At 39.0% G+C, this 21,716-nt stretch overlaps 2 protein-coding genes across 2 annotated transcripts in view; both read right to left on the bottom strand.

Annotated features, from left to right (window-relative positions):
- Nucleotides 1-348: 348 nt before the first annotated feature.
- KBTBD2 (kelch repeat and BTB domain containing 2) lies at nucleotides 349-13,758 on the bottom strand. Its single transcript, XM_035253123.3, has 3 exons — nucleotides 13,254-13,758; nucleotides 7,126-7,291; nucleotides 349-3,035 (listed from the first exon to the last, which is right to left on the bottom strand). Exons 1-3 carry the CDS (start codon nucleotides 13,421-13,423, stop codon nucleotides 1,500-1,502), a joined length of 1,872 nt encoding a protein of 623 aa, XP_035109014.1. The 5' UTR covers nucleotides 13,424-13,758; the 3' UTR covers nucleotides 349-1,499.
- LOC144578307 (uncharacterized) overlaps nucleotides 13,262-21,716 on the bottom strand; it is a 79,089-nt gene continuing 70,634 nt past the window's right edge. Inside the window, exon 5 of the mRNA XM_078342141.1 lies at nucleotides 13,262-13,757. Within this exon, the coding sequence (XP_078198267.1) occupies nucleotides 13,690-13,757 (68 nt within the window). The 3' untranslated portion in view covers nucleotides 13,262-13,689. The remainder of the gene's footprint in view (nucleotides 13,758-21,716) is intronic.

Genomic DNA, 21,716 nt, shown 5'->3' on the forward strand with positions numbered 1-21,716 from the left:
TTAGAAAGAGCCTTAACTGTGGTAAGGAATCTGGACTTACTCAGCAGGCAGTGGAGAGGCAGTTCAAGTTTGTAAACATGATCAACGATGTGCTCTAAGAAGAAACCATTTTGTTAGAGGTGAGGTTCAGAGATCATCTCAAGCTTCTATAGAGGATAATTAGAATCGAATGATTCTAATATGCCACCAGGTAGAAAGACACTAGCCTAAGGAAAGCCTATGCATATCTATCAAACAAAATTCTGAAGATGCATATAGGTGGCTTACCTATAACTAGCGAAGCTGACCTAGTAAAATCAAAATTTAAAAAGCAGTAAGACCATTTCCATAACAAAAGAAAAATAGATATTGAATATATACAATTTATTTAATAAATTAATGTCATTCAAAATACAGTGCCAGAACATGATGCAGTTGAACATGCTAGTAATGTTTGTCATGAAGCACCTGTGCTCATGTTAGATTGGTGGCGCCCCACTACTGCTAGTGGTTCCTGGGATTAATGCCAGAGCAGCGCTAGTTATCTGCTCTTCTGCACAACTAGTGCAGAGAATTCCTGAACAGTTCACCTTACTAATCCTAACTCCCACACACACACAACAAGTTAAAAAAAACACACCCTGCACGGCTAACAGATCTATACACAATCACTCTACAGTAATGCTTGTTATTAAATTAAGATGTAATGACCTGGTTAACCCACTCTAAATCTTGAAGATGGAGAACTACATCAGCAGCAGGTAGTTATATGCATGAGCCAATGTTAACGTAATACACAAAGTGGAGGCCTTTACTGAGTAAAGCTCCACGCAGACCCGCACGATGAGGGGCTGGCAATTCTTATTGCAAGCCCAGCAATATTAAGTCCACACCTGGTAAATGACCAGCTGACTGGAAGACCTGTATTGTAGATAGACAAGTATAAGTTAGTGAAGAGAGAATACATGCACCTAATAGTATAGTGTAGACTGATCCTGCAGTCATAGCTTTCCCTGTGTAATATCATAAAATAATGGAAGATCTTCCCCAACTAGAATATAGGATTTAGACATTTCTATACCAACATGGACATTAGTGTTAAGGGCAATTGAATTAATTACACTGAAAACTGTAAGCACGGGAATGAAATACACATACTAAAATAACCTCAGCACAATTTGTGATATACCACACTAGGAACAGGAAACTACTTTTATAAGTGAACTTTTTGAACTGTACATACACAGGGCTAACAATGTTAGATAATCCAGATTCTTATATTCTCATGATTACACATAAAGTTTCTCAATTATTGAATAATCTATTTCATATTATGGAAGCATATCTTTCTGTAAGACTCACTGATATATATTATACTGATGCAAATATTAAGGGCATAAAAATAAAATTTATCAAAGATAGATTTTTATGTACTCATATTTAGTTATTTCATAGCCTCTTGTTTAGCAAAGAAAATGACAAAGCACATAACTCAGGCGTGCACTCCCTGAACTTCTGAACTATACAGGTGGCAGTGCAACCATTTCTCCATCCAGTTCAAACTCTTCTGTACCATCTGTTGAAAAAAGATAAGTTGGCGGTTTCCATGGAGACTCTTCAAGGCAGGATGGATACAGTTTCCCCACAGTGCATCGAAAATCTCTCCCTAAGTCCCACAGTACACGTTCAGATATATGCTGCCGCAGAGACCACCGGTCAAGTTCCAGGTCATATTGGTAGGTGACGTATTTAGCTCGCTCATTTAAGTGGGTTTCTCGCATAAACACACAGAGAGAATTTGAGATCACAACAGCTCTAACACAGGGGTCAGAGTACCTCTTAGCAGGGATGTTGGCTGCCATTTTCCACTCATTTTTATTCACATCATAAATTTCCACAGTTACTGAAGACCCATCTACAGTGCCAGAGGGGAGTCTTATGCCGGAATTGGTAGCAATATGCAACCCTCCAATATAGAAAATTTTATCACCAAAGGCTGCAGCTGAAGCAAAGGACCTACTGGTCTGTCTCATGGCCATTTCTACCCACGAGTCAGACCTTGGAAAGTAACAGTACATGAGGTTCAGTGTCATCACATAAATGCAGTCATGAACCACGACTGCTGCACTCCACTGCCAAGCACACGGTAAAGGGCTTACCATTGTCCACTCATCTTTCTCAGTGTCGTATCTTTCTACGGTCCTCCGATTAAGTTCTCCACCTACGCTATCTCCTCCAATTGCATAGATATAGCCTTCACAGCAAACCAAAGATGGCTTTATGCGAACAAAAAGCATTGGAGTCTTTGGAAACCAGGTATTTTGCTGTGCATCAAACCAATAAAAGCAATTCACAGTTCTGAAGGCAGTCTGAAGTTTGCTGGTTTTACTGTGATTTGTTTTTGTGTTTTTCAGAGGAACTTGACCCCCTGCTATGTAGATATCATTATCAGGAGTTACAACTGTCCCAACCTTATGCAAATCAGCTGGTGGGCTACATAGCTTGTAAACTTTTTCTGCTTGGGGGCTGTAACAGACAGAAGAATAAAGACTACAAGGATTTTCTGAAGATGCTTCAATGAAAATCATCATTTCCTCTTTAGTCATCCCAAGTCTTGGTTTGAAAAACTTGGGCATGGACTTATACAGACCTTGTACCACCACTGACTTATCATTGGGTGGCAGACCTTGAAACCAAGCTCTCTGTGTTACTTCTGAAAGTGCATCAATTCTGATTTGGCTAAGAACAGAAGACAAGTACTGGGATCGTGATTCTGTGTTATACTCTAGCCACAGCATAGCAGCTTCTCGAACGGTTTCTTCCTTTTCTACATTTAAATTGTCACTACTTAGAATGTCTATTAGTAGGTCATGTGACAGCTGCATGAATGCTTCCTGATGATACACAGCGGTGAACTTGTGTTCCACCATTCTTTTAGCACTCTGTTTTAATTCCTCACAACTGAAGAGATCGGCAAAACTCAACAATCGTACACAATTCTCTGCATTTATTTTTTTAATTAAATATTCTCGACAACGTTGTAACACGTCTTCCACCTGCAATGAGAAAGAAAAAAAAAAACCAGGCTGATAGGGCCAGGATAGACACATTTTACTTTTATCTAAGACCTAAGTATATTAATCAGATCCCCACAGTATAATTTTTAGTTTCAGATACAATATCTAGGCTAACAGATAAGGTCTTCTGGTAGTAATAAAATCAGAAGACTGTAATTTTGCAATAATGTTTCCTACTCAGTGGCCTACTTAATTGTTCTATTTAGGAACCAGCAGTATAACAATAAATAGGCTCTTAGAAAACAAAATAGCCTTAAGGAATATGTAAGGAAATGTATATGTAAGTCACACTTTTCTAGACTTTATATATAATTGAGAAAAATGTAAGAAAAAATGTAAATAAATCACAGTACAGAGAAAATTATTGTTGAATAGGTGGATTCTGGTTTCCTCAACTTGGACAAGACAGTCATATAAAACCAGAAAATCATGCACAGTGAGTAAGAGTAGTTATTTGCTATTCTTATTTAGAGAGGTAAGATAACAAATCAAAAGAACACAAAATAGACTTACGTGCAGTTATAAATTACCTAGATTGAAATGATCCATCTTAGCCACTGTAAGCTTCCTAGATTTGTTTTTTCTTAAGAAGGTAGATCTCACTTGAATCGCATGTGCTACCTACTATATTTATTCAGCATCATAGTGATTAACTAGAAGCTGTTGACACCGAGAAGGCAGGCTGCTTGGATTTAAAACTTGAATTGGCCAGTTAGTACCTGGAAACTAGTTATTAGGCAAGAAGCTTCCTGTCTCTAAACTTCAGTTTTCTCTTCTATAAAATGGGGAAATAACAGTTATCTACCTAAAATGAGCACTGTAAGGATCAGATGAGAATCTATATATAATGTATTAGTACAGCATCTGGTACAGAAGCACATGTTCCTTCACGTGGTTAATTAATAGCAAAAGTCATATTGGTAGTCACAGAATACCTCATCTCAGGATTGCCAGGGCAACACAGTGTAAGCAGCAGAGTCTTGTTTTGAATTTGAGCAAGCAGATGTATACATTTTCATTAAAATGACAGAAAGAAACTGTAAGGAACAGTGTCGATATGTACGGTAACAAAGTGTCCTGGAATCTAATTTTCTTAAAATTCCTTAATGCCTTAGTAATTCTGAGAAATGTCTGCTTTTAAAAGAAGGACCAACAAAAAATTAGCTGTGTGTGCTGGTGCATGCCTGTAATCTAAGCACTTTGGAAGCCAAAGGGAGGAGGATCTTTGGAGCCCTGCAATTTGAGGCTGCAGTGAGATATGACCATGGAACTGCACTCCAGCCTGGGCAACAGAACAAGACACTGTCTCTAAAAATAACAAGTAATGAAAACTTGCGAGCTATAGAAAGACAGTGCTTACAGTAAGCATTTCTCCCGTTCAAGTTTGGAATTACTAGCGCACCAGTAAGCTATCCCAGCCTCAGTTTCCCCAGAGTTTTGGGTACAGCAGGATACTAACAATTTTATATGGAAAAGGAACAAAGGCTGGCCAGGTACAGTGACTCACACCTGTAATCCTAGCCCAGGTGGGAGGACTGCCTGAACCGAGGAGTTGGAGACTAGCCTGGACGACATAAGGAAACCTTGTCTCTACAAAATATCAAAAAATTATCCAAGTGTGGTAATGCAAGCCTATAGGCCCAGCTACTCAGGAAGCTGAGGCTGGGGGACAACTTGAACCCAGAAATCAAGGCTGCAGTGAGCTATGATCTCACCACTGTGCTGGCGCCTGGGCAACAGAGCAAGACCCTGTCACACACACAAAAAAAGAAGTAAAAGTTGAGTATCCCTAATTCAGAAATTCAAAATCCAAAATGCTCCAAAATCCGAATGTTTTGAGCACTGACATGACACTCAAAGGAAATACTCACTGGAGCACTTCAGAGTCTAGATTTTAGATTAGGGATGTTGAACTGGCAAATATAATGCAAATATCCCAAAATTTGAATAAAATCTGAAATCCGAAACTGGTTGAACTGGACTTCTGGTCCCATGCATTTTGGATAAAGGGTGCTCAACCTATGGAAGATTAAAAAGGAAGGAAACTACATAAAGCATGAACTGAGTTCTGGTTTAAAAAATTACACCCAGGTGCTGGCATTCAACCAGTGTCATGCATATTCATTCAGTGCATATTTATCAAGCACTTAACAAAATATCATAAATAGTGCTCCAAATTTAACCTTTCGTCTAAAGGTTCTCTCTTTGAAGAAACTTTGTGAACAACAGTTATTCCAAAACAGGAGATGAAATGACAAAGCTCTTATATTTCTCTTAAAATTTAAAAAGGGAACGTGATGGGGAAATAAAGAGTAAAACAGTTTGTCATGCATAAATATATCAACCTTCATTTGTTTTAATTTGTTTAAATACGTCTCCTTAATTGCTCAATATGGTCACATAGCCATTATAAATATTCATCATAATTTCTGGCTGGGCACTGTGGCTCATGCCTGTAATCCAGGCACTTTGGGAGGCTGAGGCGGGTGGATCACAAGGTCAGGAGCTCAAGACCAGCCTGGCCAACACAGTGAAACCCCATCTCTACTAAAAATACGTAATTAGCCAGGCATGGGGGTGCAAGCCTGTCATCTCAGGTACCTGGGAAGCTGAGGCAGGAGAAATGCTTGAACCCAAGAGGCGGAGGTTGCGGTGAGCCGAGATTGTGCCACCGCACTCCAGCCTGGGCGACAGAGCAAGACTCCATCTCAGAAAAAAAAAATCATAATTTCTACAAGTTTTCTGTGAAAAGTAGTATCATGAAAAATTAGTATACCTAAGCAAAAAAAAAAAAAATTGAAACAAATTCAATAAACACTGTTACAAATTACTTTAAGTTGGCTGGGTGTGATGGCTCAGGTCTGTAATCCCAGCTCTTTGGGAGGCTGAGGCAGGTGGATCATTTAAGGTCAGGAGTTCCAGACAAGCCTGGCCAACAAGGCATCTCTACTAAAAATACAAAAATTAGCTGGGCGTGGTAACACACGCCTGTAACCCAGCTACTCAGGAGGCTGAGGCAGGAGAATCACTTGAACCCATCAGGCAGAAGTTGTAGTGAGCTTGTAGTGAGCTGAGACTGTGCCACTGCACTTCAGTCTAATCAACAAGAGCAAAACTCGGTTTCAAAAAAAAAAAAAAAAGACCCTAACTTGAAATCAAAATTCTCAGGTATATTAGGCAGTAAAACATATGAAACCAGTATAAAATTTTCACCTATCTTTTTATTAACAGATTTACATTCCCCTCACAAAAGTACTCAGTTTACTGGGTAATCAAATCCTATTGTTTTTCCCTTACACACTTTATAAACAGAAAGAAACCTTTTACATTCTAAAATACGTAGTAAGAAAATTACATAGACAAAAGACATTACTAGATGTGGTGTTTCACGCCTGTAATCCCAGGACTTTGAAAGCCCAAAGCAGGAGGATTGCTTGGAGTTTGAGAGCAGCCTGAGCAATACAGTGAGATCCTCTCTCTACAAAAAAATAAAATTAGCTGAGCATAGTGGTGTACACCTACAGTCCCAGCTACTCAGGAGGCTGAAGTGGGAGGATCACCTGAGCCCATAAGTTCAAGGCTTCTGTGAATCATGACTACACTGTTGCATTCCAGCCCAGGCAACCAAATGAGACCACATCTCAAAAAAATAATTTAAAAAGATGTAACAGTATTTCCTCACAAAATAAATCACATAATAAACCAATAAGACACCAACTCATATATGTAACTGAGGAAAAAATGCTTACCTGTAAGTCGGGCACGGTGGCTCACGCCTGTAATTCCAGCACTTTGGGAGGCCGAGGCAGGTGGATCACGAGGTCAGGAGTTCTAGACCAACCTGACCAACATGGTGAAACCCCGTCTCTACTAAAAATACAAAAATTAGCTGGGCGTGGTAGTGCGCGCCTATAATCCTAGCTACTCAGGACACCTAGGTAGGAGAATTGCTTGGGCCCAGGAGGCAGAGGTTGCAGTGAGCCAAAATCAGTGCCACTGCACTGCAACCAGCCTGGGTGACAGAACAAGACGCTATCTATTTAAAAAAAAAAAAAAAAAAAAAGCTTACCTGTAGGAAGCAAGCTGTTTCATAAAGCTGTTCTACAGTGCTGTCATTCATTGCCAAGTTACCCGTGTATGCATAAGTTATTATTATCTGTAAGGTGGCAGCATCCACATTCCTCAGGTGTACATGGGTTTGTTTGCTTTCACTTAGTCCACTCATAAACATGGCCCTACAGAAGAGATGGAGAAAACAAAGTTGTAAGGGTTTTGTGTAAAACAAATGTAGAGCTGAAAAAAACAATTAGACAACAAGAGATGTTTATTTAGGGTATTTACTTATAATTGAAACTTTTTTTTTTTTGTGAGACAAGGTCTTGCTTTGTCTCCCAGGCTGCAGTTCAGTGGTGAGATCGTGGCTCACTGCAGCCTCGACCTTCTGGCCTCAAGTGATCCTCCTGCCTCAGCCTCGCAAGTAGCTGGGACTACAGGCATGCCCCACCACACCCAGCTTTGTAAAAAAATTTTAGTAGAGACAAGGCCTCCCTATGTTACCCAGGCTGGTCTCCAACTCCTGAGCTCCAGCAATTTTCGTGCCTCAGCCTTCCAAAGTACTCGGATTACAGGCGTGAGCCACTGTGCTTAGCCAATGAAATTTTTGAGGGAGATGATGGACAAGAATAAACTCCAGTGCCAAAAATACACCAGACTATCCCACCATGCCACTTTGAGTGAAAATATCAAAATTCTATTTACTCCTTATATTCATACTATGAAATAATATTCAGCAATAAAAAGGAACTAAGTACTAATATATACTTTAACATAAGTGAACCTGAAAACATTATGCTCAGTGATAGAACCCAGATACAAAAACCACATAGTGTATGAGTCCCTTTATATAAAATGTCCAAAAAAGGAAAATATAGAGAGACAGAAGGTAGATTAGAAGTTCCTTAGAGCTGTAAGAATGGGGTTTGTGACTATAAACAGGCACAAAGTGATGGAAATGCTCTAAATTTAGATTGCGGAAATGCTTGTATAACTCTGTAAATACACTAAAATTAATTTAATTGTACACTTAAAATGGGTAGATTTTGTGGTATGTAAATTATATCTCAATAAAGCTGTTAAAAATTCATTTACTCAAACCCCTAAAAATATGCAGGACACTTTCCTAAAAATCTCTTACACGCAGGAAATCATGTTGGAAAGGAACTCGCACCGTGGAGAATACAAAGTAGAATGCCCATATATAGGCAAGAGATGAACATAGGAGAGAAAAGCCCCTGCATGTGGCGGTCAAGAGTGGGTGTCACATCAGTCACTAACTTGGGCTCCTTAAGGCCAGAGATGAAGAAGGCATTCAAAATGGACGAAACAGGGTAAAACATAAGAGGCGATTGTTGAAGGGCCATAGCTTGAACATAAGGACTCATGCAGGAAACCAGAAAATGAATTGGAAAGATGGAGAACAGACAGGTCACAGGGCCTTTAAATGAGACAAAAAGAGTCTGAGCTTTTCTTTGCAGATAGTGGGGAAAATTTAAGGGTTTCAAGTCTGAATTTAACACGACAAAATAAGTGATAAATGTAGGATGAATATTCTATGCAGACAGACTACAAAAACTAGAGGCTGGAGACAGGAAAACTGGCTATGAGGCTATGACAATAATATACATAAGAGGTAAGAAACTGGGCCAGGCGTGGTGACTCACGCCTATAATCCCAGGACTTTGGGAGGCCGAGGCGGGTGGATCACGAGGTCAAGAGATTGAGACCATCCTGGTCAACATGGTAAAACCCGGTCTCTACTAAATATACAAAAATTAGCTGGGCATGGTGGCACGCGCCTGTAATCCAAGCTACTCGGGAGGCTGAGGCAGGAGAATTGCTTGAACCCAGGAGGCGGAGGTTGCGGTGAGCCGAGATCGCACCATTGCACTCCAGCCTGGGTAATAAGAGCGAAACTCCTTCTCAAAAAAAATAAAAAGAGGTAAGAAACTGAGTTACATTTGCAGAAATGAATTCAAAAACCACTATAAAGAGTCAACAGAATCTGGTGATTTTATTTTTATTTTTATTTTTTTGAGACGTAGTCTTACCCTGTCACCCAGGCTGGAGTGCAGTGGTGCTATCTCAGCTCACTACAACCCCCAACTCCCAGATTCAAGCAATCCTCCTACCTCAGCCTCCTGAATAGCTGGTAATTACAGGTGCCCATGACCACACCTGGCTAATTTTTGTATTTTTAGTAGAGACAGGGTTTCACCATCTTGGCCAGGCTGGTCTCGAACTCCTGTCCCCAAGTGATCTGCCTGACTAAGCCTCCCCAAGTGCTGGGATTACAGGCATGTGCCACCATGCCCAGCCAGATATGGTGACTTTCTAATCACAGGGAAGGAGACAGAGTCGGAAATAGACTGAGAAAAGTCAAACCTACCTGTTTACTTTCAGGTACTTGATATTTGATTTGTAAGGTAGTTGAGTCAAACAGAAATAATACAATAATGAATTAAATAATATTAGTTGAATTTTATGTCAGGCATTAATACAGTGGGCCATGACTCACCTAACAAAATGACATAGGTGAAAGTTACATGAAGGAGACTAAAAGACTGTAAGAAAACCCACCCTAAAATCCCAACGATCACCCTGAGGTAGAGTTCGGTTGGGATTAAAAAAGAAACAGCAGGTTGAAAGGTACATCCGAGAATTAATAACCAGACTAGTACAATGCTACTCAGAACAAGAGGTGCATGTCAAAAACTGTGGAGTCAGGTTGGACATGGTGGTTCACGCCCATAATCCCAGCAGCTGAGGAGGGTGAGGCAAGAGAATTACTTGAAGCCAAGAGTTCAAGACCAGCACGGGCAAAACAGTGAGAATCCATCCCTACAAAAAGTAACCAGCCTGGGCAACATAGTCAGATCCTGTCTCTATTTAAAAAAAAAAATTGTTTTTAAAAGGGGAAAAAATTAGCTAGGCGTGGTTGTACAAGCCTATAGTCCTAGCAATTTGGGAGGCTGAGCTGGAAAGATTGCCTGAGCTCAGGAGTTCGAGGTTGTAGTGAACTAAAATCATGCCACTGCACTCCAGCCCTTGGCAACAGAGTGAGACTTTGTCTCTTAAAGAAAAAACAAAAAACTGTGGGGTTAAGAAAATTAGCACTTCAAAAGCAATTAGGTAGTCACTGGTCACTTCCATTATAGCTCAGAACGGGCAGTAAGGACAGCAGCTAAATTCCAGACACACAGAGTAAGAAGGAAGAGTGGCATAATGATGATCAGGGTGGTGGATGACATTCTAATGAAGAATACAGGATGGCCAGGAATAAACCTAATGGAGTAACGAAGAGCCAGGAAATATTCTTGAAAAACATATGTAAGACATGATACCAAACTCTTTAAAAACACTGCTGCCAGCTTCATCTACCTGACATGGAAAAATGGGAAAGAATCACAAGAAACCTAAAAAAGAACTGTAGGAGTTAAAAATGCAAGATGCAGGGACCAAGTGGTTTTTACATTGATTCCAGGAGAGGCAGTGACTTTGGAAAAGTGAGGAGGGCAAGCAAACAGTTGACTTCACAGATGATGCTGGTTATTCTAGACTATGGTTTATGACATGAGAATGACAGACTCCTGTAAAGAAACTGTGCTTCCTGAAGACCGCAGCTAAGCAGAAGCCGAGCTAATCTGATCAGGAAAGTTTTAAACTAACGTTTCTAAGAAACAGAAAATGCTTAATTTCATAATACTGTAACAGTCTGAAATACCACCACAGAAGAGCTGAGTAATTCTCAAGTAATCCTCTCATCTTGGGTCTAAAACGAACTATAAATGTTACCAAGAAATATTAAAACTATTATTCAGAGGTATCTACTAATTCTTGGTGGGATAGACAGAATTGGTAACTCAAATTACAAAGGAAGAATGTATTTAGTTCAAAAGAAAAAATCTCTGACAGTAAAGATGTATAGCACCATTACATGTAAAGATCTTGAAATCTACAATTCTGAGAGCAGAATCTAGTTGAAGAACACTTGGGAAAAGCTCAAATTATTGTGGAAATACACAATAACCTACCCAGTCCAGAGAAAAAGATATACAGCATATGGGAGGAAAAATACGTAGGCGTTTTCTTCTTGTGGATATGAAAGTGTCCCAGGCACAAGATTTTAATGATGGGTAGCTTCAACCTCAAACACATATTGAACTATTCTATTTACTAAACATCTGGTTTGCTTTACAGGTAATACACAGCTGTCCCTTGGGGTATCTATCGGGTATTAAGAGACCAGACTCAGCCGAGCGCGGTGCCTGATGCCTGTAATCCCAGCACTTTGAGAGGCAGATGCGGGCGGATCACCTAAGGTTTGGAGTTTGAGACCAACCAGACCAACATGGTGAAACCCCGTCTCTACTAAAAATACAAAATTAGCTGGGCGTGGTGGCTCATACCAGTACTCCCAGCTACTCAGAAGGCTGAGGCAGGAGAATCGCTTGAATCTGGGAGGTGGAGGTTGCAGGGAGCCAAGCACCACTGCACTCTAGCCTGGGCAAGAGTGAAACTCCATCTCAAAAAAAAGATTTTCCCAGAGTTGAACCAGGAGTGGTGGTGTGTGCCTATATCTCCTTGAGAGGCTGAGGTGGATCAGTTGGGTCTCTCTCTCTCTCTCTCTCTCTCCACACTCAGCCTGGGAAGCTTTTAAATATATAGATTCTGATTCCATAACCCAGACCCACTCAATCAGAATTTCTGTGTTTGAAATCCAAGATATTCCAATTGTAAAAGCACCCAACAAGAGGATTCTCATGATCAGCGAGGCTGTAGAACAATTATTTGCAAATAGGCTACACTTTCTAACAGACAAGAAAATCAGCGCCTGAAATTGCATGAAAAATCCACAGCTTAACCTGAAACAAAAATTGCAGACACTGGGCTGGACACAGTGGCTCACACGTACAATCCCAGCACTTTGGGAGGCCAAGGCAGGCAGGTCACTTGAGATAGTAGTTTGAGACCAGCTTGGCCAACATGGTGAAACCCTATCTCTATTAAAAACACAAAAAATTAGCTGGGCATGGTGGCACATGCTTGTAATCCCAGGTACTTGGGAGGCTGAGGCACGAGAATCACCTGAACCTGGGAAGCAGAGGTTGCAGTGAGCCAAGATAGCACTACTGTACTCCAGCCTGGGCAAGAGATTAAGACCCTGTCTTAAAAAAAAATTGTGTAGGCATAGCAAAGGCTACTGGTATTTGGGCCTTAGATTCTGCAATCATCATGGAATGCGGTAGGGAATGTGAAGTTTCTGTATCTTCATGCAAGTAAGTTAGCCTTGAAAGGTCAAATGAAATCTGTCCTATCTATAGCTGCCATTAAAGAACAGCATAACCAAACTTACTGCTGACTGCTACTTATGGCTGCTCGTATTTGTAATAGAAATATGCTGGTCCACATTTAATTCAGTTTATTCTCCCTCTCTCCAATATTAAGTCAAAAATAACCTAAAAGCAAAGAACAAATAAAGCAATTTCTATGCCTTGGCTTCTATTCTGCTCAGGAAAGGTACAACAAAGATGCAAAAGATCATAGAAATGTAAAGTTAAGCTTTACACATTTGTTATTAGCAATGAGGAGCTAAATTAACTTCTACTATGTTCAGAGGAAGAGAGAACACCAACAATGTTACTAGTTACTAAGTATTTAAACCTGGCAAGAAGTCTAGTTGGTAAAAAGAACTATCTCAAATGGTAATAGTAACAAAGAGAAAAATACATTTTCCAAAGAAAAGTATTAGCAGGTTTAACAGCACCAATTTTTACCCTCTAAAAACTACTATTTGACCCTATGATAACTTGTCAGTTTAAAAACAGAGATGACTATTTTCTAAAGGTAGCATTTTAGAATCTCAAAGTGTAAATTATCCCATTTATTTTTGTTTAGAAATATTCTAAATCTTTCTGCCTTCCCAACATTAAAACTTCACCTTAGTTAATTGCAACACATTTCTTGTATTTAAACCTTTATAAAATTTCTTTCATATGTCCCTTACACATGCAAGAATGAGATTTGGCAAGAACTACATCATCTGAATAGAAAACTTAAGCACAACATTGAGATGTGGCTTTTTTTAAAAATTAAATAATATTTCAAAGAATTTCTGTTTAAAACATTAAAAGTACTTACCTGAAATAAGAGCTACAGGTTGCAAGAACCATCTTATGACAAGGGAATTCGGTGCCCTCAACGATCAACACGATGTCAGTGAACAACTGCTGCTCATAAAACAGTTTCAACTGTTCCAGCAAGGACACAGCATATTCAGTATTAATCTGCCTCTCGTCTTGAGTGGACATGACTGTATTCCATTAATATCTCCCAGGCCAGATTAGAAAAGTCCGTCTTACTGATGGAAGGTCAAGTGAACACTTCAGAAATAAAGGAGAAACTACTTGCTGTTATCTGCAGCATTCAGCACTAAGACTGACACATTCACTAGTGAGGAGTATCTTGTTATAGACTTAGAATCACTCCTAGGTCATCCTGTGTTCATAGGTTCTTCAGAGTGTTTCAACACAGTCTGCAGACATTGTGCTCAATCTGCAATTGCACAGCTCATGAGTCAAAGAGAAAAATACACGAGGTAGACTTTGTGGCAACATCCTATGTTCAGTGGATCCTGCAGAGTAACTAAAAAGAAAAAAAGTTCAGTTGTAATATCTAGGCCAGCACAGTTTTAGAATACAATCTTTAAAATGGCAGCCTTAAATAGAAATCATATTTTTTGAAGTTCAACTTTAGACATCATAAAAGTGAAACATGACAAAAATGAAGATTCTTAAGTCTACTACATTTAAAACTGAAAAACAGAAGAAAATTACCAGTTGTAATTTCAAGTTAACTTTCGCCTTCTATACAAAATATACATGTTGTAGAAAATAACAAACACGTGAATAAGTATTCTTTCAAAATAAATTACCAAAGCCAGCTCTCCTAGTTATTTGTTTGGTAACAATAAATGATCATAATATGTAAGAAAAAAAAAAAAACCCTGCTCTCTTACACAGCGGTTCTCATTCTCTGGATATATTTTTAAATATTTTCACAAAGTCTTCATATTTAATTGAAATTACTTAAACTATATGGCAAATACATTCAAATTGTTTATTTTCAAAGTATAAGCTATATATTTTCAAATTTGCCATTAAATTCTATAAGAGAAGTGTATGCAATTTACCTCTTTGTAGAGTGGTTCTTTCCTAGGAATCTTTATGAATAAGAGCATATAATTTTACTTAAAAAAAAAAGTGTTCCTACCCAGAAAACTCCATATTACACAAATATGAATGTTCTCCAAATTAATATGTAAGTTTAGCACAAATCCAATCTAAATCCTATTTCCAAGGGATTTATCTGGAAGAATGCACAAAAGTTGCCAAGGTATTTGAGGAGAAAAGGGGCAAGTTTTTCAAGATTTTTATGAAAATATAAAGTGTATTATAAAACTCCCATTAACCGAACGAGGCATTTATCTTCATCGTATCTAAGAAATTAGATAGGATGAAAGTAAATATGGCATTTCAAATTAGGAAGAACGGCTTATTTCAAACAAATAATGTTGGATGTGGCCAACTGCTAAAGGGGGAATAAAAACAAAACTCAGGCTTTAGTCATGCTGCCTATCATTTACCCAAAAAAATAAAATTCCAGCTGAGCAAAAATTTACTTGGAACTCAGTATTTACAACATATGGCAAAGGAATTACAAATCCGGAAAAGAGGAAAATCCCAAATAGAATGCTACCAATATGCTAAATATAAAAACTACCACTTCTTTTTTCACCAACTCTCTTATTAGGATGACCCTTAGTTACCATAATGAGAAATGACTCCATCATTAGAATCACTAATACTTTTTGTCACAAAATACCATTATGTCAAAGACGGTATCACAGCTACTTCCTGCCAAACTATACTATTACAGTAACTGCTGATGATATACAGTCATGTTTACAGCCAAGTTAACTGTCGAAGTAACTAAAACAGGTGCAAAGACAAAGGGAGACATTTTTCATTTAAGGTAATAACTTTGCTCTTCCAGAACTGAAGGTTATACTATAAATCTGAGTTCTACTACCCAACCTCTAAGGCAAATAATGCTTACAATCACTGGCTATTTCCACACATAAATAATGCAGCAAGGCACAGTGTTGCTGAGGGTATGGAAAAACAAGCATTCTTACACAGAGGAGTAAGTTGATACATATCCACAATCCCTTATTCAAAACTCTTGAGACAAGCAACATTCCAAAATTTAGAATTTCCCAGATTTTACAGAGGTATTGTGACACATGCATCCTACATTATAAAACCCTCTCAAGAAGTCTCAGGCAGCAACAGATAATCAAACACATTATCTTTGCTGAGGGAATTACGAATGGTGTGAAAGTAAAGACTATACATAGCCTCATGTTACTTCAGGTCAGGTTTTACTAGCGAAGTTACTTTTTAAATTGATTTTTCAGAGCTTCTTATTGCAAGTATAGAAGACATAATACTCAGCACTGGAAACACTTAATACCAAGCTAATATATGAATCCTATTTCTAGAAATATATTTTACAGAAATTTTGCTTAATAAAGTAAAAGTCCTAACCCCAGTAGCAGGACTCAAAATTGTTCCCATCCATGTTTAAACAAGGTAACAGCAACTGGTGGCCAGGGCCAAGGCAGATTTAAATTATACTGCCAAACCCCAGAATTCCTTGCGGGCTGGCTGTATAGGCTCACTCTGGTCATGTCATTCACCTTATGAGAATGATTTTATTTCCTGCAGTAATTTTCAGGAGGCCCCATTCATGACTGGGTTTTGCTAGTTGGTTTTTTATCATATCCATGAAACCATATTAAAACAACTGAAGTCTGCTTTTATAAAATTACAAAGTCATTATACTCATTAACATAGCTTTATTAGATTTCCCTATTTCCCACTCTTCTTTTGTAATCCAGGATATGTTTTCTTCCTGGAGAGGTAGCCTAAATAAAAATTACCTTAAAATAGTCAGAAAAAGTAAGTCATTCAGATATTAACATTAACTACAATTAAAAATAAAGGCCAGGAGCGGTGGCTCATCCCTGTAATCCCAACACTTTGGGAGGCCATGGTGCATGGATCATGTGAGGTCAGGAGTTTGAGACCAGGCTGGCCAACATGGTGAAACCCTGTAAAAACACACAAAAAATTAGCTGGACATGGTGGCACGTGCCTGTAATCCCAGCTACCCAGGAAGCTGAGGCAGGGGAATTGCTTGCACTCGGGAGGTGGAGGTTGCAGTGAGCTGACATCGTGCCACTGCACTCCAGCTTAGGTGACAGGGTGAGACTCCATCTCAAAACACACACACACCACAAAAATAAAAATAAATAAATAAAATTAAGTATCTCACCCCTCTGGGAGCATAGACTTCAAAATGTATTAAGTAAAAATGTGAAAACTTGGCAAGGTGACTCACGCCTATAAACCCAGCACTTTGGGAGGCTGAGATCATTTGAGGCCTGAGGCCTGGAGTTCAAGACCGGCCTGACCAACATGGCAAAACTCTGTCTCCATTAAATACAAAAATTAGCTAGGTGTGATGATGGCACATCCCTGTAATCCTAGCTACTCTGAGGCCGAGGTTGCTTCAAGCTGACAATCACTTGAACCTGGAAGGAGAAGGTTGCTGTGAGCTGAGATCACACCACAGCATTCCAGCCTGGGCAATACAGCAAGACTCTGTCCCACAAAAATTAAAAAAAAAAAAAAAAAAGTGAAAATTTGCAAAGTTTAGGATGATCACCCAACAATCTTCAAATGCTCACAACACAAACATTTTCTGTAAAAGACTTCTTCCTAAAAACGAAACTTGAAACCAATACCCTAAATCCTCTGAAACATTTCAGTCTGTACTGTATTAATTACCAAGTGATATGACATATTTTTACAAATTTTCTCTTTTCATTAATTATATTTTATCATTCTATTTCTAATATTAGCTTCAAAAAGTCACAGACCCTGGTATCTGTAGAAGCTAGCTTCCCCAGATTAAGGAAGGATCACGACATCAGGACATCAAGACCATCCTGGCCAACAGAGTGAAATCCTGTCTCTACTAAAAATCCAAAAATTAGCTGGGCATGGTGGCACCCGCCTGTGGTCCCAGCTACTCAGGAGGCTGAGGCAGGAGAATCACTTGAACCCGGGAGGTGTAAGTTATAGTGAGCCAAGATCGGCCACTGTACTCCAGCCTGGTGACAGAGTGAGACTCCGTCTCAAAAAAAAAAAAAAGAGAGAGAGTCTCTCCCAAAAAAAAATCCATGAGAAAAAGTTATTCAAAGACACTTAAATTACTTTGGTAAATCCCTGTTACATGCCACAATTCCTGGTATCAGATGCTTCAAGATTAATAAGAAAGTCCTATATTCTAACACTGATCATTAGAATATATTCCATAATAAAAAATGTTAACCAGCATAAGAATTAAATCAGTCATGCAAACGCAATATAATGAAATTCAGAATCTTAATAAAGTGCAATGTACTTTGACATAAAAAGTGTATATTCTTACTCCTTAAGTCCTAGGCTCCATTCAGTGTTTTTGACTGATTTGCTTGATCACACAGAGTAACAGCAAAGACAAGGTTAGAATGTTATACACAGGATGAAATCCTCTCCTCCACTGTCCATACACTTTTTTTTTTTTTTTTGACACAGTCTCACTCTGTCACCCAGGCTGGAGTGCAATTGTGTGATCTAGGCTCACTGCAACCTCTATCTCCAGGGTTCAAGGCATACTCCTGCCTCAGCCTTTTAAGTAGCTGAGACTACAGGCACACACCACCATGCCTGGCTAATTTTTTTTATATTTTGAGTAAAGACAGGGTGTCACGGCCAGGCTGGTCTAGAACTCCTGACCTCAGATGATGTGTCCGCCTTAATCTCCCCAAGTGCTGGGACTATAGGCATGAGCCACAGCTTCTGGCCTCCACCCACTGACTTTCTACAAATTATCAGGGGAAAAAGTCCTACTTATTTTTAAATCCAAGGACTTCATATAGAAGTCAAAAATTTATAAAGTGAAAAAACAACAACAACAAAAAATAGGCTTCTAATACATTTTCTCTAGTATGCCGAAGTCTCCAAGGTTCTACTGAGCGAATTCCACCACAAAACAGTTTCAAAGCATTGGCCGGGCACAGTGGCTCATGAGGCTCATGAGGCTCATGAGCTTAAGACCAGCCTAGCCAAGATGGTGAAACCCAGTCTCTACTAAAAATACAAAAATCAGCCAGGCGTGGTGGCAGGTGTCTGCAATCCCAGCTATTCAGGAGGCTGACGCAGAGAATTGCTTGAATCTGGGAGGCAGTGTCTGCAGTGAGCCGAGATTGCACCATTGCACTCCAGTCTGGGCAACAGAGCTAGACTCTGTCTCAAAAAAAAGGAAAACAAGTTCCAAAACGTTGTTACTATTACTAAATGACTGTCAGGATTAAATCAATCAGCAATCGATAGTAACATATATAATTCTACTTAAAAGTCTGAAACTCTTCGCACAGAAAATAATTTCTAGAGATGACCTAAAGTATTGAGAGGATATGCAAAGGTTAGTGAAAATACTATGGCATTTTATACCAGAGACATGAGTGTCCTTGGATTTTCATATCCCAAGGAGATCTAGGAACTAATCTCCTACTGATACCAAGACAATTATGTTTTTATTCAACAAATTTAAGTTGGTTGTCTGAATTCCTCACTCCAATTTCCTATAAAAGAACAGTATTAAAAGGGTGTTTAACTCCTCTTGCTGTAAGCAGCAAAATATGCCCAAAAGTATATCAACAAAGAAAATTTACACAAAGCAAATACTATTGTCATACTCATGAAGAGGTAACAGGGACAGGGAATTTATTTTGCAGATTCTGATTATTAATATTAAAGGTTAAGGAACCAACATTAGAGAAAAGGTACGAAATAATTTTTTTTTTTTTTTTTTTTTTTGATACGGAGTTTCGCTCGTTACCCAGGCTGGAGTGCAATGGCATGATCTCAGCTCACCGCAACCTCCGCCTTCTGGGTTCAAGCAATTCTCCTGCCTCAGCCTCCCGAGTAGCTGGGATTACAGGCACGCACCACCGTACCCAGCTAATTTTTTGTATTTTTAGTAGAGACGGGGTTTCACCTTGTTGACCAGGATGGTCTCGATCTCTTGACCTCATGTTCCACCCACCTCGGCCTCCCAAAGTGCTGGGATTATAGGCGTGAGCCACTGTGCCCGGCCGTAAATTTTTTTTTTAAATTCCAAATACTTTTAAAGATTTCAGAGGTTGATGGCAGTATTTCGGCTTTTTGGGGGGAGGCAATGAGAAGGGATAGACGTCTAATTTCACTTTGAAACCTAGTTTTCATTCCTAGAGGTGTGTACTTTGTAGCATCCTCCCACTGAGGAGCTCAGAAACACAAACAGAAGCAAAGAAAACTTTCCCAATGTTAACCAGGCAGGACAGAGAGATTGAGAAACATATAAAGGATTAAACTATTGAATATGATAAAGAGACCAATCAGCAATTAACTGAGCTGTGCATGAAAGAGAAAGAAAGGATACAAAGATGGGGAGGAGGCTGCTAGAAAGGCCTGCTATAGTAAGTACAGTAGTGGGTACAAAGTTTCCATTGGACAGAAGGAATAAGTTTTAGTGATTTATTACACAGCATGGTAATCACAGTTAATAATAATATATTACATATTTTAAAACTGCTAAAAGATTTTGTATCTTCTCACCACAAAAAAGTAAGCAGGTGAGGTGAGACATGCTAATAGCCTGATTTAATCAGTCCTTAATGTGTACAGACAGAAACATCACGTTCTAGCCCACAAATACATACAATTATTATCTGCCAACTAAAAAGAAAATAAATTATATAGTAGGAATAAGGAGTGATAGATAGGTCTCCCTCAAGGAAGGGCACCGTGGCTATAAGTCACTCCTAGGAAGCACATTCAAATTGTATATTACTAACTTAGGGAGTGCTGCATCTCCCAATACTACAAATGTCTATAGAGAAGATTAAAAATTTTTATTGAAAAAGATCCAAGGCATTCTCCATGGAGGTCAACAGCTGAAAAAAAAAAAAATGAGTACATACCCAAACCACTTGAATTAAAAGCCCAGCTCCACAACTTACTAGCTATGAGGCCTTTTGTAAGTTATTTATTCTCTATTCCACAGTTTGCTCATCTCTAAAATGGGGTTAAAAGTAGAATGCTCTTCTCAATGAACTGGTCTAGGATTAAATTTCATACTTGGTTCAGTGCCTGACACACAGCACTACTACATAAATATCCAAAATTATTTTTATTAACCCACCCACTGGTGGAGCTTTTGTAGCACTTTCCAACTCCTGCATTCCCCACCTACACCAGGTCTAAAGATTTCAACGTCAAGGTCTCCGCACTCCAGATACAGTTCTCTCTTTTCATTCTGGCAAAACAGTATTTTACGTAAGAGAAACTCAATGTTTTTAGGGAAAATTGAGATTTTTTGCAAATATTTGAAATTTGAAATCTGAATTCAGTGTTTTAAAATATTAAGATAATTTTTCTTTTCTTTTTTCCTTTTCTGATACATTATAATTTATTTTGATGGTACAAATAATGAAACAAACATACTTAACAAAGACTAATCTTGAGAAGGCTTGAGAGACACACTAATCATGGTGTCAGGGTAAACAACTAAACAAGTCTAGGAAGGCAGCAGTCATAAAACAACCCTTTCTTCATTTCAATGAGATGGTTTTCTCCTTAGGAAGGACAAGAGATTGGTGCTAGAACGAGTTTGCTTTTTTGTTTTGAGGCGGTGTTTTGCTCTTGTTACCCAGGTTGGAGTGCAATGGCGCAATCTCAGCTCACCACAACCTCCGCCTTCTGGGTTCAAGCAATTCTCCTGCCTCGGGCTCCCGAGTAGCTGGGACTACAGGCGCGCACCACCATGCCCAGCTAATTTTTGTATTTTTAGTAGAGACAGGGTTTCACCTTGTTGACCAGGATGGTCTCGATCTCTTGACCTCGTGATCCACCCGCCTCGGTCTCCGAAAGTGCTGGGATTACAGGATTGAACCACCGTGCCCAGCTCAACTCTTTTTTTTGTTTGTTTTTTTGACGAGTTTGCTTTCAAGTTATCAAAACAATCATGACAGTTAAGAATGTCTGGCAAAAACCATTTGGTCTTTAGCTCGCAACTGCTACACAAACAGAATTTTCTGGAGTTGTGACAGGTATCAATAAAAAACCAAAACAAAAAAAAACCCTGGCCTTTTGAAAAATAGAATTATCAAGTTTTAAAAATTTCAGCACAGCTTCGCCTATTCTAGTCACATTCAGAGATTAGGTCTCCTCCTCTGTGTTCTCTTCCCAATCATACTGATGGATGGCACGGCTCCATCAGATTAATTATGCTCAGAACCCTAAGTAAATTCAGGTTCCAAGCATAAGCTTCTGTACTACATTATAATTGTTATCTCACTTTTAAAAAATTTAAACAAGAACATAAAGGCAATGCCACCTGTGATACAATAATTATATGAGTATAGCATGTCCTTTTATTTTGGGTATCGCT

Source organism: Callithrix jacchus, chromosome 11 (genome assembly GCF_049354715.1).
Source record: "Callithrix jacchus isolate 240 chromosome 11, calJac240_pri, whole genome shotgun sequence".
Taxonomy (NCBI): domain Eukaryota; kingdom Metazoa; phylum Chordata; class Mammalia; order Primates; family Cebidae; genus Callithrix; species Callithrix jacchus.

Excerpts from the sequence above, each read along its gene's own strand:
- KBTBD2 (XM_035253123.3), bottom strand. The coding sequence starts at position 13,423 with ATGTCCACTCAAGACGAGAGGCAGATTAATACTGAATATGCTGTGTCC. Across the intron at positions 7,292-13,253 it reads ACCTGTAGCTCTTATTTCAG|GGCCATGTTTATGAGTGGAC; the intron begins GTAAGTACTTTT and ends TCTCTTCTGTAG. Across the intron at positions 3,036-7,125 it reads AAACAGCTTGCTTCCTACAG|GTGGAAGACGTGTTACAACG; the intron begins GTAAGCTTTTTT and ends TTCTCATTGCAG.